Source organism: Phyllostomus discolor, chromosome 2, assembly GCF_004126475.2.
Source record: "Phyllostomus discolor isolate MPI-MPIP mPhyDis1 chromosome 2, mPhyDis1.pri.v3, whole genome shotgun sequence".
In the NCBI taxonomy this organism is placed as follows: Eukaryota; Metazoa; Chordata; class Mammalia; order Chiroptera; family Phyllostomidae; genus Phyllostomus; species Phyllostomus discolor.
In genome coordinates, this window is record NC_040904.2 from 108,896,068 (window position 1) to 108,918,088 (window position 22,021).

A 22,021-nucleotide genomic window follows, 5' to 3' on the forward strand; every position below is an offset into this window, starting at 1 on the left:
ATAACAAGATAATTTAAATTTTACATAGAAAATCAGTAGACACAGGAAAATACTCAAGAGACTGGTCTTAATCTCCACATTATTTTATTCCCAATTCTTTGACCAGGAAATACTTTGAATAGGAAAAATTTTGCAGCTTCCTGAAGTATACTGTTGACTGAAAGCTAGAACAGTGTTGAAAGTAACCATTTATTCAGCAGATACTGAGTGACTTCACTATATAACATGCCAAGTATAGTAGTGCCTGAGGGTACAGCTGTGAAGAAAACAAGAATACCTGACCTCATGGAGTTTACATGCTAGCAGGGGAAAACAGACAACTGAGAAAATGGACCTTCCTGTCTTTCTCTTCCACTCAACAGAAGCTACAGAGGTCTTCTCCGAATTTTGCCCTTGTGGAGGCAGTTGTGATGCTGCCTATAAGCCAAAGCTGCATCTCTCCCATGGTCACACCGGCCAGCCGGAGCCTCAGATGAGTGCTGCGCCCAGACTAGCACCAGCAGCACAGTCAGCAGCACCAGCTCCACCATCTGCTATTGGCTCACCTACTGCTGCACCCTGGCAGCCAGGTCTGATGGCCCAGATGGCAACCACAGCAGCTGGTGTGTCTATGGGCTCTGCTGTTGGGACACTGGGTCATGTTATCACTGGAGGCTTCAGTGGAGGAAGTAATGCTGAGCCCTCAAGGCCTGACCTCCCTTACCAGGAGCTTCAGGAAACAGCTTCCTTGGCAGTAGCGCCAGCAGCAGTTTGGAACATGAGATGAAAGTATTGGGAGTGTGCCCAGATCAGGGTGACCTTAAGCTTTGTGAGGATTTCAGCGAGGTGCTGGAACAGTGCAGATTTGTGAATGAATTAGCCTAATCAAGAAGATCAAATTGAAGAAATGGGAAATCATGTCATGACCAAGTTAATTTGGTATAAAATATAATTGTGAAAGTATGAAACTACCAGTCAAACCTCTATCAAAACACAGCCCCCCCTTCCCATCTCTAATAGTTTCCTTTCCTCAGAATTGCAATGAAAGAGTGTTCTTACTGTGTAGAAGTTCATTGAGCTGGTATTACCGAGTTTGGGGTTGGGCAAATAAATGGTTGTATGGCCTCCTTAAACCAGCTTTTGTGATGTTACTGTTTGTGAATCAATTAGTATAAAGTGATTCCCACCCCCTCATGAAAAAGAAAGTAGAGTTTAAAATAGATGTATCTGGTATATAATAACATGGTTAAATAGACAAAGAATTTAGGTAAGCACAATTACCCTTCAGTTCTAACTTTAACTTCGGCCAAGTTCTCTGACTTCTATCCAGAGGAGACTGAGGTCATTAGTTTTCACTGTTGTGTAACCTCCACATCTATAATGTTGGGTAGATTATCATTTTTTTAATTGACTACTACCCAGAATTATCAAGGATACAGAGAAACAGGCATATTCCTTCACAGCAGATAAGGATTTGTTTATTGGAACAATTTTTCTGGAGGGCCTTTTGGCAATCCTAAAATCTTTCAGGCCTCTTAAGGGAACTTCCAGTTCTCTCTCCTATCCAGATGACTGTTTCTCCCTAAGACATTGGTTCTCAAATTTTGGTTGACCTTAGAAGTACCTGGGAGGGGGTAGAGGTTAGTAAAAACATAAAGGCTCACACCCTATCTTCAATGAGCCTGAGCAGCAATGGTGATTGTTTTACAGACTAAAGTTTGAAAAGTACTGCCCTAGACCTTCGCCCTGCCAACTTCTCTGCTCCAGATCTCAGCTTAGATGTCATTGCCTCCACAAGTGGTCTCTATACACTAACACATTTAGTGTCCTCCTGAGGCCCCATCCCCAACAATCTCATAAGGGCCATCTATAAATTACCCACTTCCATCTTTCTGTTGCAAGAAAGTAAAACTCTAAGAGAACAGGAAGTGGCCGTGTCTTTTTTTACTATACTATTCTCAGTACCTAACAAAGTGCCTGACTCATTGAATGAGCCATAAAGGTATACCCACCCTTTGTAAACCAGTGGCCTGGGAATTCATCCTAAGGAACTAATTGAGAATGTACTCAAATATCTAGCCATAAGAATAAAGCAGAGCTAGGTTTATGATGCCAAGAAACTGGAACAGATTGTTCATCAATAAATGGGCTAAACTAAAATGATGCTTTCAATAAAAGTGATGTATTCAACAAACACAAGTAGGCATTAAAAAAAAGATTTTACTTGTTTTTAGAGAGAGCAAGGGAGGGAGAAAAAGAGAGAAACACTGATTGGTTGTCTCTCATACATGCCCCTTCCAGGGACCGTATCTATAACACAGGCATGTGCCTTGACTGGGAACCCAAGCGGTGATGTTTCACTTATCAAACAATGCCCAATCACCTAAGCCACACTGGTCAGGGCACAAACAGCAATTTTTCAAAATAAGGGAAGAATCTATAGAGATCTATTAGCCAACTGCAATAAATAAGACATGAACTCTAATTTGAAGAATCTATTTTAAAAATAAAAACACATTTGAGACAATCATGAAACTTTTAATGCTGACTATATAGTTTTCTAGTTTAAAGAAGTGTGGTATTATGATTGGCTTTTTTTTTTAGGAATCCTTTTAGAGATAAATACTGAACAATTTGTTGGTTAAATGTCTGGGATTTGGTTAAAAAAATCTGGGGAAGAGAAAACACGGGTGGGAGTACAGAAAAAAACAATGGTAGCCATGAGGTAATATCTGTTGAAGTTATTTTCTGTACTTTTATATATGTTCGAAGTTTTTCATAATAAAATTCTCCCCAAAGTGATGTAGAACACTTAAAGACTTAGAAATGTATTCCCGCCCTGGCTGGTGTAGCTCCATGGATTGAGCACGGGCTGTGAACCAAAGCATCGCAGGTTCGATTCCCAGTCAGGGCACATGCCTGGGTTGTAGGCCACGGCCCCCAGCAACCGCACATCGATGTTTCTCTCTCTCTCCTTCCCTTCTTCCCTCTCTAAAAATAAATAAATAAAATCTTTTTAAAAAAGTGTTCCCCTTTAAGTGAAAGAAGCAGGTACCAAAACAGTATGATTGCATTACATACATACCCAAAGGTCTGTAAGGACATATACCACGGAAGTTTCGCCCCGGTATTATTATCCAACAGAACGTCCTACGATGATGGTTATGTTCCATAACCTGCTGTGCTGAAAATGGTAGTCACAAGGCACATTCACCAGCTCTTAAACCCTGGCAGTGCAAAAGGTAAACTAAACCCTTAATTTTGTGTATTTCAATTTAAATTTGAATAGCCACAAGGGGCCAGTGGATGCCACATTGGACAGGCTGGGCAGATGATAGAATTATGGATGATTATCTTCTTTTGTACTTGTTAAACATTTTTCTATAATGAAAATGCATTGTTTTGGAATACGGAAAAAGCAGGTTTTGTTTTCATTAAAACATTTACTGACTAGTGATATGGGTTCTCTTTTTCAGGGAGCTATTCTGAAAATGAAATGAAGGGGAATAAAACAAGCTACAGAGAAATTTTACATATCTGTTCTTCAATTAGCTTTTAAAGGCAAAATTAGATTATTCACTTCCAAATCTGTTCTTTCAATCCTTCCATTTTTTTAATCTCAATTCATATAAAAATGTTTTTGTTCACTGAAAGAACTGCGTGTGAATGTGTTGTGTAGATTAGAAACTTCAACATACATTTCAATCATAATGGAAAGAAAAAAAAGTTAGGGCCCCCCAAAGCCTTTGTGGTTTTTATCTAATGAATTTGGAGCCATACAACTCTGATCAGGCAGAAGAAAATTTCTAAAAGACCAAAATGGATTTCCTTATTGAAGCCATCAGGAAATAGGAGCGACATGGATGAATCCGACAGGGGTGGAAAGGAAAATAGGACCTTAAACATGACAGACACGTCTACAGTTGTGGTTTACAATAAAGTGAAAATCTGAGTATAAAAGAACTATGCTAGAAATTTTTATTGACTTATAATTTTTTCAGCATACAAAGTATTTAATCAAGTGTAATATTTACAATTCTTACATAATGTACATTTTAGAATAACTACAATGTACTTTGTTCCATTTACAATGGCGAACTACAGTAAAACCACATTCATGAATTAGATACAAATCCTCTACATACTAATAAGTAAATGATGTGTTGGTTATACATTCTTTAAAATATACCTTTTCATAGGTAGCAAAAAATATTACATGTAATGTCTTTATGACTGGAATGATCCCAAAATTCCACAAAGCACAAGTAAACACATACAGAAAAGTTAACTCATCATTTCTGAAAGTTAAGCTTTAAGCCTTTGTGTAAAATAAATGATGTCAATAATCTTTATAATGTAGCAAGCTTTCCCTGTTTAAAATTAATATCCAAAATATGGGCAAGGGTCTTGAGCAAAAATAAGGACATGTATAACATAAAATAGTGCAAAGACCAATAGAGAGAAAAGTTTATTTAATCAAACCCTGCTTCCCTCCCACCATTATCTCATTTTAAGTAGGTAAATTTATGTAAACAAAAAATGACCACAAAATCATATTTGCATATGTCGGGATTCAATGAAACTGAACCCAAGCCATTTTAACTGTCTTTCATCAAGAATTTGTAAGTCCAGGCGCACCTCGGAGATATTGTGGGTTTGTTTCCAAGACCACCACAATAAAGCACGTACAGCAGTAAAGCAAGTCATCTTTTTTGCTGGTGCAGTACCTTGCCTTCAATTTGTAGAGACACATCTGTGAAGCCCAATAAAGCAATGTGCAATAAAATGAGGTATGCCTGTACATGGTAAATTAAAATTACTTTTGTGCTGTTGTACTCATTAATGTTTGTTATTGCAAAAATGTAAATTTTCCTACAATTTAATGTCTTTCAATCTGACTCTGTTCCTTCAAGATAATTTTATATCCAGGTTATCCATATTTTTTGTTTTTATCAAAAACACAAGGAAAGCTGGCAGTCATTATCAGATTTTGCTGCTTTACAATGATTTCAAATCAGTTCACAATGCAAAGAAAGTGCCTTCGACTAGCAGTCAGAAGGGGTGCTGGTACTGTGTCACCAACCAGCAACCAAGTGACTCCCTTGGTAAAACCAGAGCAGTAGCCCAGATCAGAGAAGAGACAATGTTGGCGCTCTTAGAGTAAGACGGAAGACATCCTACCGTGAAACCAGATAAGACAAAGTAATGTCAAAGTACATTGTTCATGGCAGAACAGCATATAAGGGGACACTGCCATATTTTCACTTTGTTTCATCACACTTGTTTTATTTGTGAGGACCCTGAATCCAAAAAGAACAGTAATTACTAGTTAGTGCTCTTTCCACTATGTCATGCAGGCATGAAGTCATTCTAGACAAATGATTCTGTAAAAGCATCATTTTTCCAGTTCATGTCCATGATAAAAAGTGCTATAAAACAAAAGAGTTAATCTGACACCCTAAGAGTGATATGGGAATGTCTTATTATTCAAAATGGGTACTAAATTTAGTCTTAAATACAATTTGGTTTATTGTAACCATACTTTACGTGTATAAAATTATATTTCTAAAATACTGCTTAATGCATCACAAATTTGAATTGTTCAGATTGTAAAGGTATTATTTTTTTCCAAAATGCACTCATGAAGAACCCAAGTACATATTCCAAATTAAATCTATTTGTTTTGGAAAGCAAATTACCAAAGTTCATTAAAATCTATAATGAAGGCCAGTATAAATTAGGCAAACACTGTAATGTAGAAAATCCCTGGAAAATCCTGAATTTCTAAGGACTGTACACCAAAAGTAATTTTTAAAACCTTACGAATCTTAAACATGTGTTACATTGAAAAGTTGCAAATAACTACTCAATTACCTTTAGTTTAGTTTTAACATAAAACTGCACTCAATCAACTCTTCATAGTGCAAATATTAATCTAACTTAAATTAATGAGCTAATGATATAAGCTAAAAGAATAATGAGGAGGAACCAAAAAGTACTATCAGCAGATCCATTAGGGAAAGAAAATAAAGGGTAATGACATTGACCTACGAAGCCCAAGAGTACGATTAACATTGTTTACACTATAATTTCTCAAAATGCACTGAATGATTTACTAGTATAATATAATTCAGATTTGCTACATACTATAGAAGAGCTGTTAGTTGACACAGCTAAACTTACCCTGGTAAGAGTCAACCTACTTTGTAACTATTATACTTTATAGCCTTGCTGTTTACTGTATCATTTCTGCTGAATTTAATTCCAAATTATGTCTCAGCATATTCAAGAAATCAAGACACAGAAATGTATTTTTGTAGTACCAGACTCCCTGTACCATTAAAGATTTTGCATTCTCTGAAGATATTCAGAACCATGATCATCTTTCATGTACTTCAAATACATCTCTAACCATTAATTTTAAGTAGACACTAATTACTGTCATGTTAACAAGCCATGACTCAAGCCATAGGAGGTAAGAGTGTCATGAAAAATTGCCTTCACAGAGATCCCAGAGGTTTTCTGATACACCAATGGCTGGATCCAAAAGGAAAACTGCCTAGGCTTCCTCAAAGGTTAGAAGCTTTAGGAGTAAAGTCCTAAGATTAAAACAGGAATAGGAGATAAAAAAGAAAAACAAAGCTCTCTCTTTCCCTCCCTTCCATTTGTTTCAACGTATTTTCTTATCCTTCAGTTTTTTAAAAAATTAATTTCAAAGTATAGTCTATAAGAATGTTATACATCTATGACTCTGAGTTGAAAGAGGAAAGATTTAATGTTCCTGTTCATTGTTTCAATTGCAATACAAGGCTTTGGAAGTTAGCATTTCCTTAGAAATAATTAATAAATATAGTTTTAACTCTTCTCTAATATGCAGTGATTATTACTAAATAAGTATCATATGCATGCAATTTGGCCAAACATGGAACCTTTTCTGTGATATGAATTTATTTCAGTATAATTCCTGTTTAGACAGATGTTTTGATGATCAATTAATTTATAAAACCCTAATTACTGGGGTGGGGCTGTTAGAAAATATATTATCTACCCAATTAAATATTATTTATCTACTTATTTGATTACTCAAGTTTAAAAACCTCTTTTACTTAGAAACTGAGTATCAATAATAACACATGTAACTTGTAAAAGATTAAACCTAGCTGTTGACAATATTAGAAAGAAGTCATGAGGAAAATTACTAAATTACTTTATATTCCTGATGAGATATGCCAACCAAAGATGGAATCAGACCAATTTGTAGCCTATACATGGTAAATTAATATATCTACAGTATTTTGGAATTCAAGGGTTTATGATCCATAAAACCAAATGTAAACCTATATAATGCTATAATTTAAAAGAATTACAGTGTACAAATACATAAGACAGATGTTGGAAAAATTAAAAAGTAATATATTTCCATATTTTAGTAAAAGCTAAGAAAAACATGATTTTTTCTCCTTTTACAAAAAGATTTTTCTTTCATAGGGACCAATAACAAAAATATATCTTGAAAAAGACAAATTTCAAATAAAAATATTCTACATTATTTTATAAATCAACTTTTCCTTTGAAAGTTACAATATGATGAAAACAATTTTGCAACATTCAAGTAATCTTTGAAACACAGTTTTATTACATCAATAAATTTGTCAAGGTTTTAGGAAATCAACTCAACAATAAAGAACTATAAAATCTATAACTGAGAATCCTTTGAAGAAAAAAACTTAAGGGCTTCTTTTTGCTCCATAAAACGGAATAAATCGAAAGGGCTGAGTTATATTTACCTGTACAGCCACTGTATATATGTTGAAGTACTGGACAATAACCAGATATCTAAGGAGTATAACTCATTTATGAGCAAATGGGGGAAACATACTCTTTGGTTCTAATAACTAAACTACATATTGTGTGTATGATAACTGGGCTACCAAAAGAAAACAAAACAATTTCTGAAACCCTCAAAACCATACAGGAAACTACCGAAAAGCTGTATTCTTGAGACAGGAAGGACAGCTGGCTTCCACTCGATGAAGACAGGCTTGACTGAATAATACAGGGCACAACGCACAGAAGAAAAATCAATGCTACCATCCACCAGCAAAAAAAAAAAAAAAAAAAAAAAAAAGAGAGAGAGAGACATATTTTTTTTTGCCTAACTCTTAGGATCTAGCAACATAAAGTCTACAGACAACTTTTAGCTATAAAAACAGCCCTTTAAACAGAATTTTTTCCTTTCTTGAGGTTCTAAAGTAGGCTTCTCTTCTTACTAGTAAAGATCTATGTTTTACTTTGTATCAATGAATGGGTACCTTTTCCCCAAAACACTCAATAGCTACTAAAATTAAGTAGAATTAAAGTAGTAAAAATTTGTGAGTTTTCAGATGTATACGTTAGGAAGTCACAAGATTTAATAGTTTCCCCTTCTTAAAAAAAATTCAGAATTTCTGTGAATCTTGCTGGAAACGATTTAGTTTCTCTGGATTATTGGATGCCATTTGGGAAAAATCACGAAAAATGTCCTGGTAAGTTTCATCACCTGCATGAAAGTAAAATAAGGACACTTTTAAAATTTAAACAATGAAACAAATTAATAAACATTCATTTTTATGACTAGTTACTATGTTATAATTCATTATATTAAAATTTTGTTCAGATAAGCATTTTTGAAAAAGATGAACTAAATATAAATGCTGGAAAAGTATGTAGAGAAAGAAAAAAAAAACTATACCTGAATAAAGCACCTCAAATGCAGCCACAGAGTAAAGTTCACAGTTAGAAAAGAGCAAAGATACAAGTATTTTAAAGTAATGTACAGAAATGCATTTAGTAATACATGAGAAATAAAAGTGAGGTATAGTAAACAAGGCATTCTTTTTTTCTGTTCATGTAATATGATTTTTAAATTTAATTTTTATTGTATTTTTTAAAACAAGGTATTCTTTAAATAAATATTTCCCTTGATCAAGACCAGAAGACCAAAAACAAATACTAAATGTTTCTGATGGATGTAAGTTATTAACAAGACAAAAGTGATAATCAGGTGTGTGTGTGGGAAACCTTATTTTAATATTATCTTTTAAATAACAGGTATTTTAATTTAAATAGCATGTGAAAAAAGTTCTTCTTAACTCCAACTTTAATGCTTAATTAAAACTAATGCACCTAATCTACATCTTACTAAATTTATAAAATGAAAAAGCCTAGAAAATGACTATGAACTTATAATTCCACATTTAGTCAGAAGTTTTTTATTTACTGTAGGACATATGAGCAAGAATGCTATGACAAAAAGGGGAATAAGTACCAAAAACATGTTAAATTAGAATAGACATATGTATATACATACAAATATGGTTTAGATTATACATATTGATACTACAGCAGATTGAATACTCTATTTCTTGCCATAAGAAATTAAATATATACACACATACAGATTATTCCTCAGTAAAGGATTTGTATAAAATAAAATCTTATTTTCAAGATGAATCATTCATCATGAATGCTTCCTATTAAACATCAGCTTTATACAGAAACTTAGGATAGTTCTGTTTTCAAGATTTACACTGTCAAACACTACTGTACATGACTATTGTTGCAACATGGTTTTATAACTATTTCCCATACTATACCTTGCATCCATCTTATTATAAACTCATTTGCTATGGTTGTTGTTAATAGTGCCGTAAATTTTGTCAACTTTTGAAAACAGAGGTTTCTGAGGCAATAGATGTCATACCAAAAGCTAGAGAATCAGAAAAAAGTTTGTGGAGGGGGATAAAGATCTAGTAAAAAGGTCTAATAGCATAACCCAAAATTTTCAATTAAAAATGTTAATACTTTCAATATTTAGTCTCTGCAAAAAGCAAGTTATTAAAATCTCTACATAGTGTTTATTTAACCCTGGAAATTTTCTAATGACCTGAATCAATCAATCTATTTTAAAAAGAAAAAAGGAGAGACCCTTCAGAGCATTGGCTAAGAGTAATATCTAACTCATTATTAATAAAACAATAAAAATAAAGGTTGATATGTTAAAACAACTGGGAAGACAATCCAATTCATACCATGACTTCTTAAAAGTTTACTCCCACATTAAAAGTCAAACTACATCTCTTCCCATTTTTAGCCATTCTAAAAAATATAAATAAACCAAGCCCAACATTAAATATCAATTAAGAAACCATACAAAATATTTAATAATTTTTCTTATTCTTAGATACTGAATTAAAATATTTAAAATATTTATTGTAAACATTATAAATATTTTTAAAATACTATTTAACTGGAGAGTCTGGAATTTTACTTTCCAAGAAAGTGTTAAGTGCAGATTATAATATAAAAATACCACATTGATTTTACCATTCCACACCAGAAGTAACTTAAAAGGCACACATTATACATTCAAGAAGAAACAGGAAAAAGGATCTAGCAGACACTAATGCCAAATAGTTTACAGATAGCACCAGATGAGCATTCTTAAGTAGTGCAACAGTACGATGGCAATATATGGCTTCTACTATTATTAGCAATGCGTATTTTGTATAACAAGCTGTGTTTTTTTTTCTTTTTGTGGGTTTCCAGTTTTCATTTTAAAATCATCTAGTACCTATTACACAATTACATTTTAGTAGAACCATTGTACCATGCAAAAAATATTATAAGATCTTTTATTCATTGAATTAAATGCTTCCTTGAAGGAAAATGTTGGTGCTATACCGATCACTGGTTTCACTTACTGAAAACATTTTAAAAGAGTTAAATCAATTCAAAGGAAGTCTCACCTTCACAAATACACAAAAAACTTTTTGTTAATATTCAGTTTCTAATAAAACACTAAATAAAGGACTATCAATATAATTAATACCTTCCTTAGGCCTGAAAATGTGTGGTCAGAAAACAAATGTTACAATAAAGTTACTGAGATATTTAATATAGTTAACACAAATTGAACTTCAGTGTGATCTGATCCTTTAAAATTTAAATTTTAATCATTCCGAATTTTTCCCAAGGCAAATAAATATAACTTGTCTACACTAGAATACATAAATAATAACCCAGAATATAACGTTCTGGAAAGTTCATAAAAGTACATTTAACAATTTACTGTAAATGATAAACAACTAATTACCCAGGAACTGATAATGCTAAATTATATTCCTTAAATTACTTAGTCACATTGTACTTCTCTTCAGAAAGTTAAATTTTCTATATGGCTGGACAGCTCTGAGTTCTTAAATGTGGACTGCTACATTTCCACTGACAGTTTAAAAGTTTCTGAGTTTTGGTATTCAGAATAGCCACTGCAACAGCAGTTACCATGATCCAAGATTTTGCTGATTTTGCTTTTGAGAAAAGAGATGGCAGCATGTGAAGCCCTACCCCCAACTAATCCTGCCCATTTCTGGGTTGATTACACCCTCCTTCTATAACTGATTATATATCAGTGATCAGCCTTTGACAGCAACATACTCATATCCCAGCACTGGTTAAGTAAAGCAGTGATTTTCAACCAGCTGAGAAACTGCCAACAATCAAGAGGAACTGGTTTCCATTAGTTCAGAGCAGGACATGGTATCTCACACAAACTCCCTACCCCCACCCAATCCTTCTAAGAGTTGCAGGAACTAATAAAGAAGGAACTAATAGAGAAGTCTTCCTTTCAGGAAACATGTGCTTTTAAGGTTGCCTTGCAAAAAATTGGGAGTCTGAGGTTAGGGTTTAGATGGAAAATTCAGAAGTTGGGTTTTCTAGAAATAGGTCCATACCTTTTAAATGCTAGGGCTCTTTATCAAGATTGAAAATACTTGCATTTTAAAATTATCTAGAATTCTGAGGTTGTCTTTCTTATGCTAGGCAACAACAAAAAAATCTAGGTAAAATAACCAATCAAAATCTGAGAAAAATTTACAGTGATAGGTAAAGGGAAAAAAAAAAGACCTGTTGCCTAAGCAAACCTATCTGCTCTCCAAAGACTCATAAAGGAAAAGTGGCCAGGGAGCAACCACTGCACCATTTCACCAAGTCACTGTATACGTATAAAACTTTTCTGCTTTAAATATCACGCTCTCTAAATAAATCTAATTAGAAAAATCTGATTATCATTAAGATGATCCTCAAATAGATCAAATTCTCATTTTGTTTCATGGATACACCATTTCCAGAATTCTGATATATTTTTTAACCTATAAACTGAAATTTGAGAGTGGTAGGAAAGTTTGTTTTAAAAAAAACAAGGCTTTTTTTTTTTTTTTTAAACCCTGGCTAGTGTGGCCCAGTGGATTGAGCACTGGTCTGCAAAACCCGATGGTCGCTGGTTTGATTCCCAGTCAGGGCATGTACCTGAGTTGCAGGCCAGGTCCCTAGCAGGGGACATGTGAGAGCCAACCACACATTGATGTTTCTCTCCTCTTTCTCCTACCTATCCCCTCTGTCTAAAAATAAATAAATAAAATCTTAAAAAAAAAAAAGGCTTTTTCCCCCTTCAAATTTTCATTCAAATAAATTGCAAAAATTTATTTTTCTAAGGATGAATGGAAAGTATATACCTGTAAACTTATACATAAAATGACAGTGAAAGAGACATATGAATACTCCTAAATGGTGATGGAAGCCCAAGCAATTTGGATGGAACTAGAAGTTGCAAGAACATAGAGGCCCTGTCCTTTCAAGTGTCCCATCTCCAGAGAAAAGTCAACCACAGACTTCACTCATCAGTTGTGTGTAACTTCATCAGCAAACACCTTAAGGAAACAGCAGCTGACCAAACATTTCAATTTTTAAAATTTCAGGAAAAAAATCGTTTAACTCAAAATCTTGAAGATTACTCTTATCTCATAAATATTGGTTATAGCCTTCGAATAATTTTTATTTTAAAGTGCTTAAACACAAAGGCCTCAAAAATGGCCTAGTAATACTATCACTTAAGTATATGTTACAAAATTATAACTTATTTAAAAATCTAACATTCAAGTTTAAAACAAATGGGTGAAATTCAGAAATAACACTGAGACTTCACCCTTAATCAGCTCTCTTACATCTTGGCATATCATGAGTCAGTAGTATTGTTTGATCCATAGGATTAAAGTGGGACACCCTAGATTAGAAGTATGTAGATAAAGTTCCTCTATTCTCAAAGTTCTTATTTGTTCCCTGTTAAATTACCAAAATGAGTAGTAGATACAGTCCTCTGAGAAAAGAATGGCCCCATTATTTATATTAATTATATATTAACCTGGTTAAAATAAAAGTAAATGGCTGAAGCCAGCACAAAGTACAGAAATTTGAAAACATTTTTAAATAGGAAGAATAGATATTTCCAAGCCACTTTTAAAATATGTTAATATTCACTAAAATAATCAAATATACCAAACAATCTCAACTATTTTAGTCATGAATTCCAGAAATTTCTTACTAATATGTATATGAATTTAAAACAGATAAATCACTAATCCATATATTCAAATTCATAAAATTGCAGATTCAGTTCTTTGATATATTCATCAAAGAGAGGAATCTGATCTACAACATTTCTTCCTTTTCTTAACATTCTGACTCAAGGGTGAAAATTACTCAAAATGAGACTTGAGCTGATCCTGAGTTAGATTTCTCTAATAGGATTAAGTCTACTTTGCCATCAGGTTCACAAAATACTGTTCAAAAAAACAACTATTTATCCAACAGATACTGTACAATTGCCTGGGGGTAAAGCTTTAAGGTAAAATGAGACCTTTTCTCTACATCTTTTAAGTTAACTCCACTTCCATTATGGAGTTCTTAACCTTCTAATAAATTTTATTTTAAACCTTCAACTCATGTTTATATCAGAGTACAAAACTCTTAATTCATTTTCTAGGTATTTTCCATACTGACTTATATATGCCAAACATATGGAGATTTGTTTTTTTCCCTGAACATAATTTATAGAAATTCCCTGAATAACAAAAAGAAAACCACTTTGTTATATTCACTTGACAGCTAAAGAGAATTTCAAAAAGAAAATGACTACTGTGCTGCTGTAAGTGTATAAAGATATATGACCATTCCGTTCGCTTCACTGGAATGTTGGTGGAAGACATCTGTACAGCAGAGTAAAGTCAGCAGCCAGAGTTAAACACAGCAAGTGCACTGTAATAGGAATAGTTATGGATATTTAAAGGCCCAGGAGTTAGCCACCCCCAAGAATTCAGTGAGTACAGTACATACTTAACAACTCATAATTTACAAGTTATTAAAACTCTATAATATTAAGTTAGTTTGCTAAAGAACTATGAGTCTTCCAATTGTAAACTGATAAATTCCTGAATGCATTTCTTATACTGCATTTCAGTATGATTATTAGTAGAATATTGACCTGGCTGTCCATAAAGTCCTTCTGATTCCCGCATCTCTTCATTCATTCTTGCTAAACGTAACCTAAAATTACATGAAAGCATTTTTAGATGAAGTCATACAATATAAGTATTCATAAACTAATCAGTTACATAAGCAGGTAAAACATGTACTAATGTAATTTTTTTACCAATATTTGCCACTAAAATAAACAGGCTTTTATTCTATCAGACCCAACAATCTGAGATACAAAAATAATTGTATTTCACTTTATACAATTCTCATGAGAGAAGCAATAAAAGTGCATTTCAGTTCTGTTTGGGCAGGATTCTTGCAGCACCTCAGTAGTGTGCTTCCTCTAGACTCCAGAGAATTCCTGGCTTCTATAGCAACCTATCAAACTTTAACTGCCAGCTGCTGAAATTACTGCTTCTATAATATGCAAGCAACAGGCTATAAGAAGTTCACTCTGGTTCACTCTGAGGTGAGGTAGTTCCAAACATGTAAACAGTGTGTGTTATCTCTAAATATTGGGAATATATTTCGATATACAAACATCATAATAATGACCACAGGTGACAAAGATTTTCCCAGAAATACCATATTGGTTATACATATTGGTTATACATTCTTTTTGGGGTTATTCTTCCTGGCAGCAGGAAGTCATGAAGCACTGGATTAAGAAGACAAGAATTTCTTTCCATGTATTGCTCTCCTGTCCTTCAGGCCACCAAATACTCACTGCTTTCCCAGGCCTCTATCATTCTCTTCCAACAAGCTCTCTCTGGTACCTGCAGCATCTGACATGGACTTTTCCTACTTTCTCACTACCACAAACCCCGTCCATCTCCATTTTCAACCACTTTGTGAATTACTAATAGCACCATAATTCTCCCTTTAGTAGTTTGACTTTTCAGAGAGAATGTCTATTTCAAAACAGACATTTGGGAACAGATATTTTTGAGGAAGAGGGGCCATAAGAATTGCCTGGGAACCCTGCAAAACCAAGATTCCTTTCTTTATACTATTCCTATCTTTTCTTTAATAACTTACCTTTCTCTAATTGCAAACCTATACTGATTTAATAGTTTAAAAATTTCCTACAATAGCCTCCATAGTAACAATAACCCCTCCAGTAAGAAAAGAAAGTTGAGTACAGGGAAAGTACTCTCTTTTAAAAATCTGGGCGGGGTCAGGGCAGAGTGATGTATGGCAAGTCAAGAATTCTCAACGGGAGAATTCTCAGGAGTTCAAGCAGTCATGGGAGTTTCTCTTTGTAAGTGACTGAGATTTGGTGGTGTGAATGGAACTGTCTCTACTCATATAACAGAGAATCAATAATTCTGGGCTTCATTCAGCCCAGAATAGGATGAAAAAGTGACTTCATACAACATATGCTTGAAATTTCCTACATAATAATGACACATAGATGAAATCATATTTCTAGATTACAAGTGTAGCAAATAACTATGATCTAAGATAAAAATCAAAGACCTCAAAAATAATTCAATAAATCATATTAAATTGTATCCAAACATTCAAAAATAAGTACTTTTATCTTAAAAGAGTACTCTTTGAAAAATAAGTACAAACAGATCCTAAAGTATTACTGCCCAAAAGCAATGCAACTGCAAAAGTTACTAACACCAATGCAGGTGTCCTCCCTACTTATAATCCTCTAATTCTTGAGGTAGCAGAATAATAGCCTGTTACTGTACCAATCCAATCCCCATCCCAATTCTGTACTAAGGGTTAAAGAATATGTTTTAGTAAATCACTGTTTTTTTTTGTTCCTACTGGTCATGCAGTATAACAAAAGTGGCTAAGAACATGGGTTTTAGAGCCAGAATTCTTGGTTTTAAATCCTGCCCATCTCTACCTCTTAATAGTTTTTCAAATCATCTGTGGCTTGGCTTCCTTATGAAACTAATAATATCATCCTCATAGGGTTGTTGTGAGAACCAAATAAGTTCATGTGTAAATAAAGTGCTTAATACACTCAATGTACCGAGATAAGTATATGATATATAGTAAACAACTGGCCAGTTTAAAATTCGTAACTACCCAGGAAATTGTATACTAACACTTCATACCAGTACTATATTATATGAGAAATAATCAAGTAAAAAGAAAACACTCACAAGGTCACTATATCAGCATTGGCTGCTTCCACGGCTATACTCAAAGGGTCTTTCCCTTCTTCATCAGTGGCATGTTGATTGGCACCTCGTTTTAGAAATAAACATACCTGCCTGTTTAAGTAAATAGCATTTTTGAGATATTGGCAATAAAAAGAATTACCTTAAGAAATAAAAAGCATTCCCTAACTTAAAGAAATAACATTTTTATTAGCGAATTCTTATTCATTCTACAAATGCTTCAAAAAAGATTTTTATTTATTTATTTATTTTTAGAGAGAGGGGGAGGGAAGGGAAGGAGAAAGATAGGAAGAGAAACATTGATGTGTGGTTGCCTCTCACATGTCCCCATCTGGAGACCTGGCCTGCAACCCAGGCATGTGCCCTGCCTGGGCATCAAACTGGTGACCCCTTGACTCGTAGGCTGGCACTCAATCCACTGAGCCACACCAGCCACGGCCATTCCACAAATATTTATTGAACGTTGACTCTGCTAAAATTGACCATAATCAGCATTTTATAAGTCTAGAGACATTTTCATATTTAACCTGATACTATATGGCAAAGTAGGACGTATAAATTATGGTCCCTGCCCTCAAGGGATATCATTAAAAGATATACAGAGATATCTATAAACTTAAAACAAAAATCAATTAAGGTCATTATTTGGGAAAGAAGGAAGCCAATAGCAGGGTGGGAAGTAGTCCTCTAACTGTACTCTACAAATATTATAACTTGAAGAAATTGACAAAAATAAAATAAATATGAAAGGAGGAGCAAATGGTGTCTATAAAGTAAAATGGGAAGAAGTATGATTGTTTAAGATGAAAATACAAAGAATGACTTAAATACTACCATTTTTAAGTAGACAAAAGTTTTTATAAAATTACTGAACTGAATCTCTTTAGTGATAGAGGGAAAGCATAAAAAAGAACAGTTTGCTTGTCAAGGTAATAAGAATTGGATATCCCTAGATGTTTTATTAAAGAACAATCACATATAAGGCCAACATTTTGACTTCATTTGTACCTTCTAATAGAAAGTCTGCTTTCAGGGTGTTATTACTCTGTGAGTCTAAATATTGCTCCAGAAGCCACATCAATAGCACACTAATAATTTACTTTAAAATTTGACTTTAACTACCCCGTGGGAAAACTAAAATGTCCAAAGTTACAAAATTCTCCCAAAATTTGTCTGTTATGTACATAATATATGTCTACATGCATAAGTACACACACAGACTTAAAGTTGTCTGACAAAGATCACCATAATTTGAGTAAGTTTTAAAAACTGAAATTGACCTATATAAATGACAAGTGAAGTTCAAAGTAAGCTTTGAAACTTTCTTATCTGAAAAGTTAACAGCTTTTTTTCCCTGAATGAGATTTTTAAAATTTCAAATTTCATTTTGACAATATAAGTCATAGGAAAGTATCATTTTACAAAGTCCCCAATGGCCTTACCCTGAGAAAAAGTTTGTGATCTAGCAAAACAGTACTTTCAGTACCAGAATTCTCTTCCATTAAGAAAAAAAAAAATGAGCTTACACAAAGTGATGCTCAGAAATCACTACTAGCTTCTTCTATTTTCTAACTCATCTCTTAAAGCAAAACATTATTTCAAAATAATTTTTCAAGTAAAATCTGCCTAAATATGTAAGCACTATAGCTTACCCTGTGTGCCCTAAGACGGTGGCATGGTGCAGTGGTCCCCGCCCTTGTACATCTCTTTGGTTTACATTAGCACCATTCTGTAGGAGGAACTCACACGTCACCAAAGAGCCCTTAGAGGAAAGAAGATAACAATGTACGAAAAAGAAACAATATATTTCTACTAAAAAGAGGGTTTACTTTATTCTAATAGCCTTTTTATTTCATTCTCCCCTAAAAAGAAAATACCCCCCAGCAAAATGATAAATTATGTAATCTCTTCCCAAGAACTAGGTTTTTAAAAATTTTATTTTAATCATTGTTCAAGTACAGTTTTCTCCCTTTTACTCCCATTCCAGCCCACCCACCCAACCCTCCCTACTTCCCTCCCATTACCACCCACCCCTAGTTTTTGTCCATGTGTCCTTTAAATTTGTTCCTGTAAACCCTACCCATTCCCCCCTGAAATTCTCTCTTCTCTCCCCTCTGGTCACTGTCAGCCTGTCCCCTATTTCAGTGTCTTTGGTTATATTTTGCTTGTTTCTTTGTTTTGTTGTTTAGGTTCCTGTTAAAGGTGATATCATGTGGTATTTGTCTTTCACTGCCTGGCTTGTTTCGCTTAGCATAATGCTTTCCAGCTCCATCCATGCTGTTGCAAAGGGTAGGAGCTCCTTCTTTGTTTCTGCTGCATAAAATTCCATTGTGTAAATGTACCATAGTTTTTTGATCCATTCATTTACTGGTGGGCATCTAGGTTGCTTCCAGCACCTAGCTATTGTAAATTGTGCTGCTATGAATCGGGGTGCAAAGGTTCTTTTGTATTGGTGTTTTAGTGTTCTTAGGCTATAGTCCCAGCAGTGGAATTGCAGGGTCAAAAGGCAGATCTATTTTTAGTTTTCTGAGGAAGTTCCATACTGCTTTCCATAGTGGTTGTACCCAAGAACTAGTTTTAATAAAGATTCAATTTGCAGTTTGTGAGCTGGCAAAACACACTACTTTCATTACCAGAATTCTCTTCCATTAAGAAAAAAAAAATTGAGCTGACAACAATCAAAGTGATGCCCAGAAATCTACTAGCTTCTTTGATTTTCCAACCCATCTCTTAAACAAAAAGTAATGCTGAAGCCACTTTCCAAATGAATTGTGCTTTTGTATGCTTTAGTACTACTGAAAACCTCAAGATACAAATCCATACCCCTAATACAGCCTGAATAAGTGGCGTTGCTTTGTTTTCCTCCGAATTAGCCCAGTTCACATCTGCATCATGAGCCAAAGCTTCAGCCATTTTAGGAAGATTTTTTTCATATGAAGCCCTATAAAGCTGGAGTCCTGGATTAAGATGTTTAGAGTCAAGAAACACAGAAGAATCTTGCCTTTCTCCCTCTGAAAACCAAACACAAACACATCATTAAAAATGAATTCTTGGGGAAGAAAAGAATGGGAAGTTATTGTTTCATAGTCCCAGAGTTTTAGTATTGTAAGATGAAGAGTGCTATAGATGGAGATTAGTGATTCACAACAATGTGCATAGACAATGTCACTGAAATATACACTTAAAAATGGTTAAGGTAATACATTTTACGTTATGTGAAACTTACCACAAAAAAAAAAATTAACTTTGTCTCACAATGTGAAAGTTGTGACATAAGAAACCATTAACTTAACAAAATGAGGTGATGGGAGATTTTCAGAAAGATGTTTTATTTCCAATACTAATCACTCCCCAAACAGTGAACCTTCTTTTCTTATAAAGCCATCAACTGGTATGTCAGGCCTTTGTTGTCCTGCCAGCATCCAATAGACTGGTTAATTACTCTGTACTAGGGTAAAATTAGGTATATGCCAATAAGCATGGACTTAAAAGTCTAAGAAGAGTCAGTAAGAATCCTTAAAAGAATTTTACTACTAGACAACACTTGACTTTATTCCTAGGGTGATCCAGTACCATCAAAAACTACAGTACAAGCAATTCAGATAAATTTGAAGAATGCTTACTACCCTGAGTATTCTACAAGAACAAAATCACTAAAATCATGAAGGAGAATATAAGACTAAAGCATATGTCAGTAAAAGAGAGAAAAGCCTATTGGGGAGGGAGCTGCAGATCGCTTTCTTCTGATAAGATAGCATAGCCACACAAAGAAAAAGATAGAGAGTAATAATAAATTTGAATCCAAAAGATAAAGAGTAATAATATTTAATACAAAATACAAAAAGTAATAATTTATAATCCACATACAGTTCATGTGGATTAAAAATTATCCTTACTATTGTCAAGGCACTTTTAGCACATATTATGAGGCTCAGAAAAATGTGCAGCTAGGAGAGAACTTTTCAAATATAAGAAATCGCTGCCTTTTCATTAAACTGTACTACTCTTTCCTTAGTTCCTTCCAACAGACTAACCACCTGCTTTAGAAACTAATCAAGACTAGGCATTTAATACATGCATTTTCTAGTAAATAATGCCAGTTAACATTGAATTTCACCAAAACTCACCAGGCTCATATAAACTATTGGCTGACACTGTGGAGGGTAAAGATTCTCTTCCATCATCAGAGCTCTGCTGGATTCCACTGTCATTACTTTTGACTGTTTTAAAGAAAAACCAACTAGTGATTTTAGAGAGTCATTAAAAAAATAACCTCCCACAAACAACGAGGCTTGAAAATGAACTGATATGTCAATGTGAACTCAAAGGGTAGTAGAATACATTTAATACAATTTTAATTCTTTTGAGCACTTGGCGTATCAAAAAATGAACCAGTTACAAAGCCTGAAAATAAACTTATCTTCAGACTTGTAATACATCTCATTACCCCATAATATGTAAGGGGTAGTAAAAAGCTTAATTTATTGTATGACTGTAAGTAATGTGTAATTCTGAGACAATGGGTAACATCTAGAGAAATGGCCACACTGCACAATGACCACTGGCACAGACTTGGAATGCTTCATAAGAGTAGTACTTACTACTACGGAGTTTTGAAGAGGTATCAAAGTAGGAGAAGAGTGAATCTAGCTCATCAGGACAGAACAGAGACTCCCGCCTGGCCTCGTCGCTATTTACAGCAACCACTGGGGACATGCAAGTTAGCAAAGCACAAAGCAGGCAGTAAGAAGGGAAAAGGGTAGGAAAAAAACATTATTGGGAAAAATTTAGGGAGAAAAAAAATAGGAAGGACATTAGGTGGTTAATCAGATATTTATGGCTTTTATGCCATGATAGAGTAATAATTCCCATCTCCCTCTGCACTTTAAGCAGTTTTAGTCCTTAGAATATACACATTACCTAGAAATCTGAATTAGCAAGACCTAGTAAATGTAATAGTTTTAAAGACAGAGTCCAGTTTTTCCTTAGAATATGTAGAAGGAAATAGATTTTTAGCATTGAAAAAATTTTAAATGGTTAATAATTCAGAGATTAAGAAAGTGACATCACCTTACGAAAATATTATATATACAAGTAAGCTGTAATACCTGAACTTTGGGGAGATGCTTTCATTTGGTCACCTGGTCCAAGTTTAGAAATGCTTAGCCTCTTTTCTTCGCAACTTCTGGAGACAATCCTTTTTTCCTGCTCAGGAGGTGATGATGATGTAGAATATTTATCCACAAATTTCTTCTCCACATATTTTGCTTTGATATATGCCTCTTTCTCCTGTCTGATAAACATAAAAATATCATGATGTTCTGCTTAGTCTCTGAGCATAACTAATACTGAAAAGAAGCCATTATACACATAATGAATATTTCAAAGAAAGTTAGTAAATGAAATACTAATTAAAACTGAATTTGTGACGATATGTACCATTTTCCTGCCACATACTTAATGAATTATGATTTCATATTCAAATTAAATACAGATCATAAACTAAAGATTTCATATACTGAACGATCACTACTGGTAAGACAACTACT

At 34.0% G+C, this 22,021-nt stretch overlaps 1 protein-coding gene across 12 annotated transcripts in view; it reads right to left on the reverse strand.

Annotated features, from left to right (window-relative positions):
* Positions 1-3,940: 3,940 nt before the first annotated feature.
* ACAP2 (ArfGAP with coiled-coil, ankyrin repeat and PH domains 2) overlaps positions 3,941-22,021 on the reverse strand; it is a 165,179-nt gene continuing 147,098 nt past the window's right edge. For 7 of the 12 annotated variants that reach the window (XM_036018328.1, XM_036018327.1, XM_036018325.1 and 4 more), the window contains 8 exons: positions 21,581-21,765; positions 21,074-21,178; positions 20,600-20,692; positions 19,296-19,483; positions 18,125-18,234; positions 16,455-16,565; positions 14,336-14,397; positions 3,941-8,518 (listed from right to left, as the gene is read on the reverse strand). In XM_036018328.1, coding sequence (XP_035874221.1) covers positions 8,418-8,518; positions 14,336-14,397; positions 16,455-16,565; positions 18,125-18,234; positions 19,296-19,483; positions 20,600-20,692; positions 21,074-21,178; positions 21,581-21,765 — 955 coding nt within the window. In that variant the 3' untranslated portion in view covers positions 3,941-8,417. The remainder of the gene's footprint in view (positions 8,519-14,335; positions 14,398-16,454; positions 16,566-18,124; positions 18,235-19,295; positions 19,484-20,599; positions 20,693-21,073; positions 21,179-21,580; positions 21,766-22,021) is intronic. The other 5 variants (XM_028503175.2, XM_036018330.1, XM_036018329.1 and 2 more) reach the window with 2 other exon arrangements.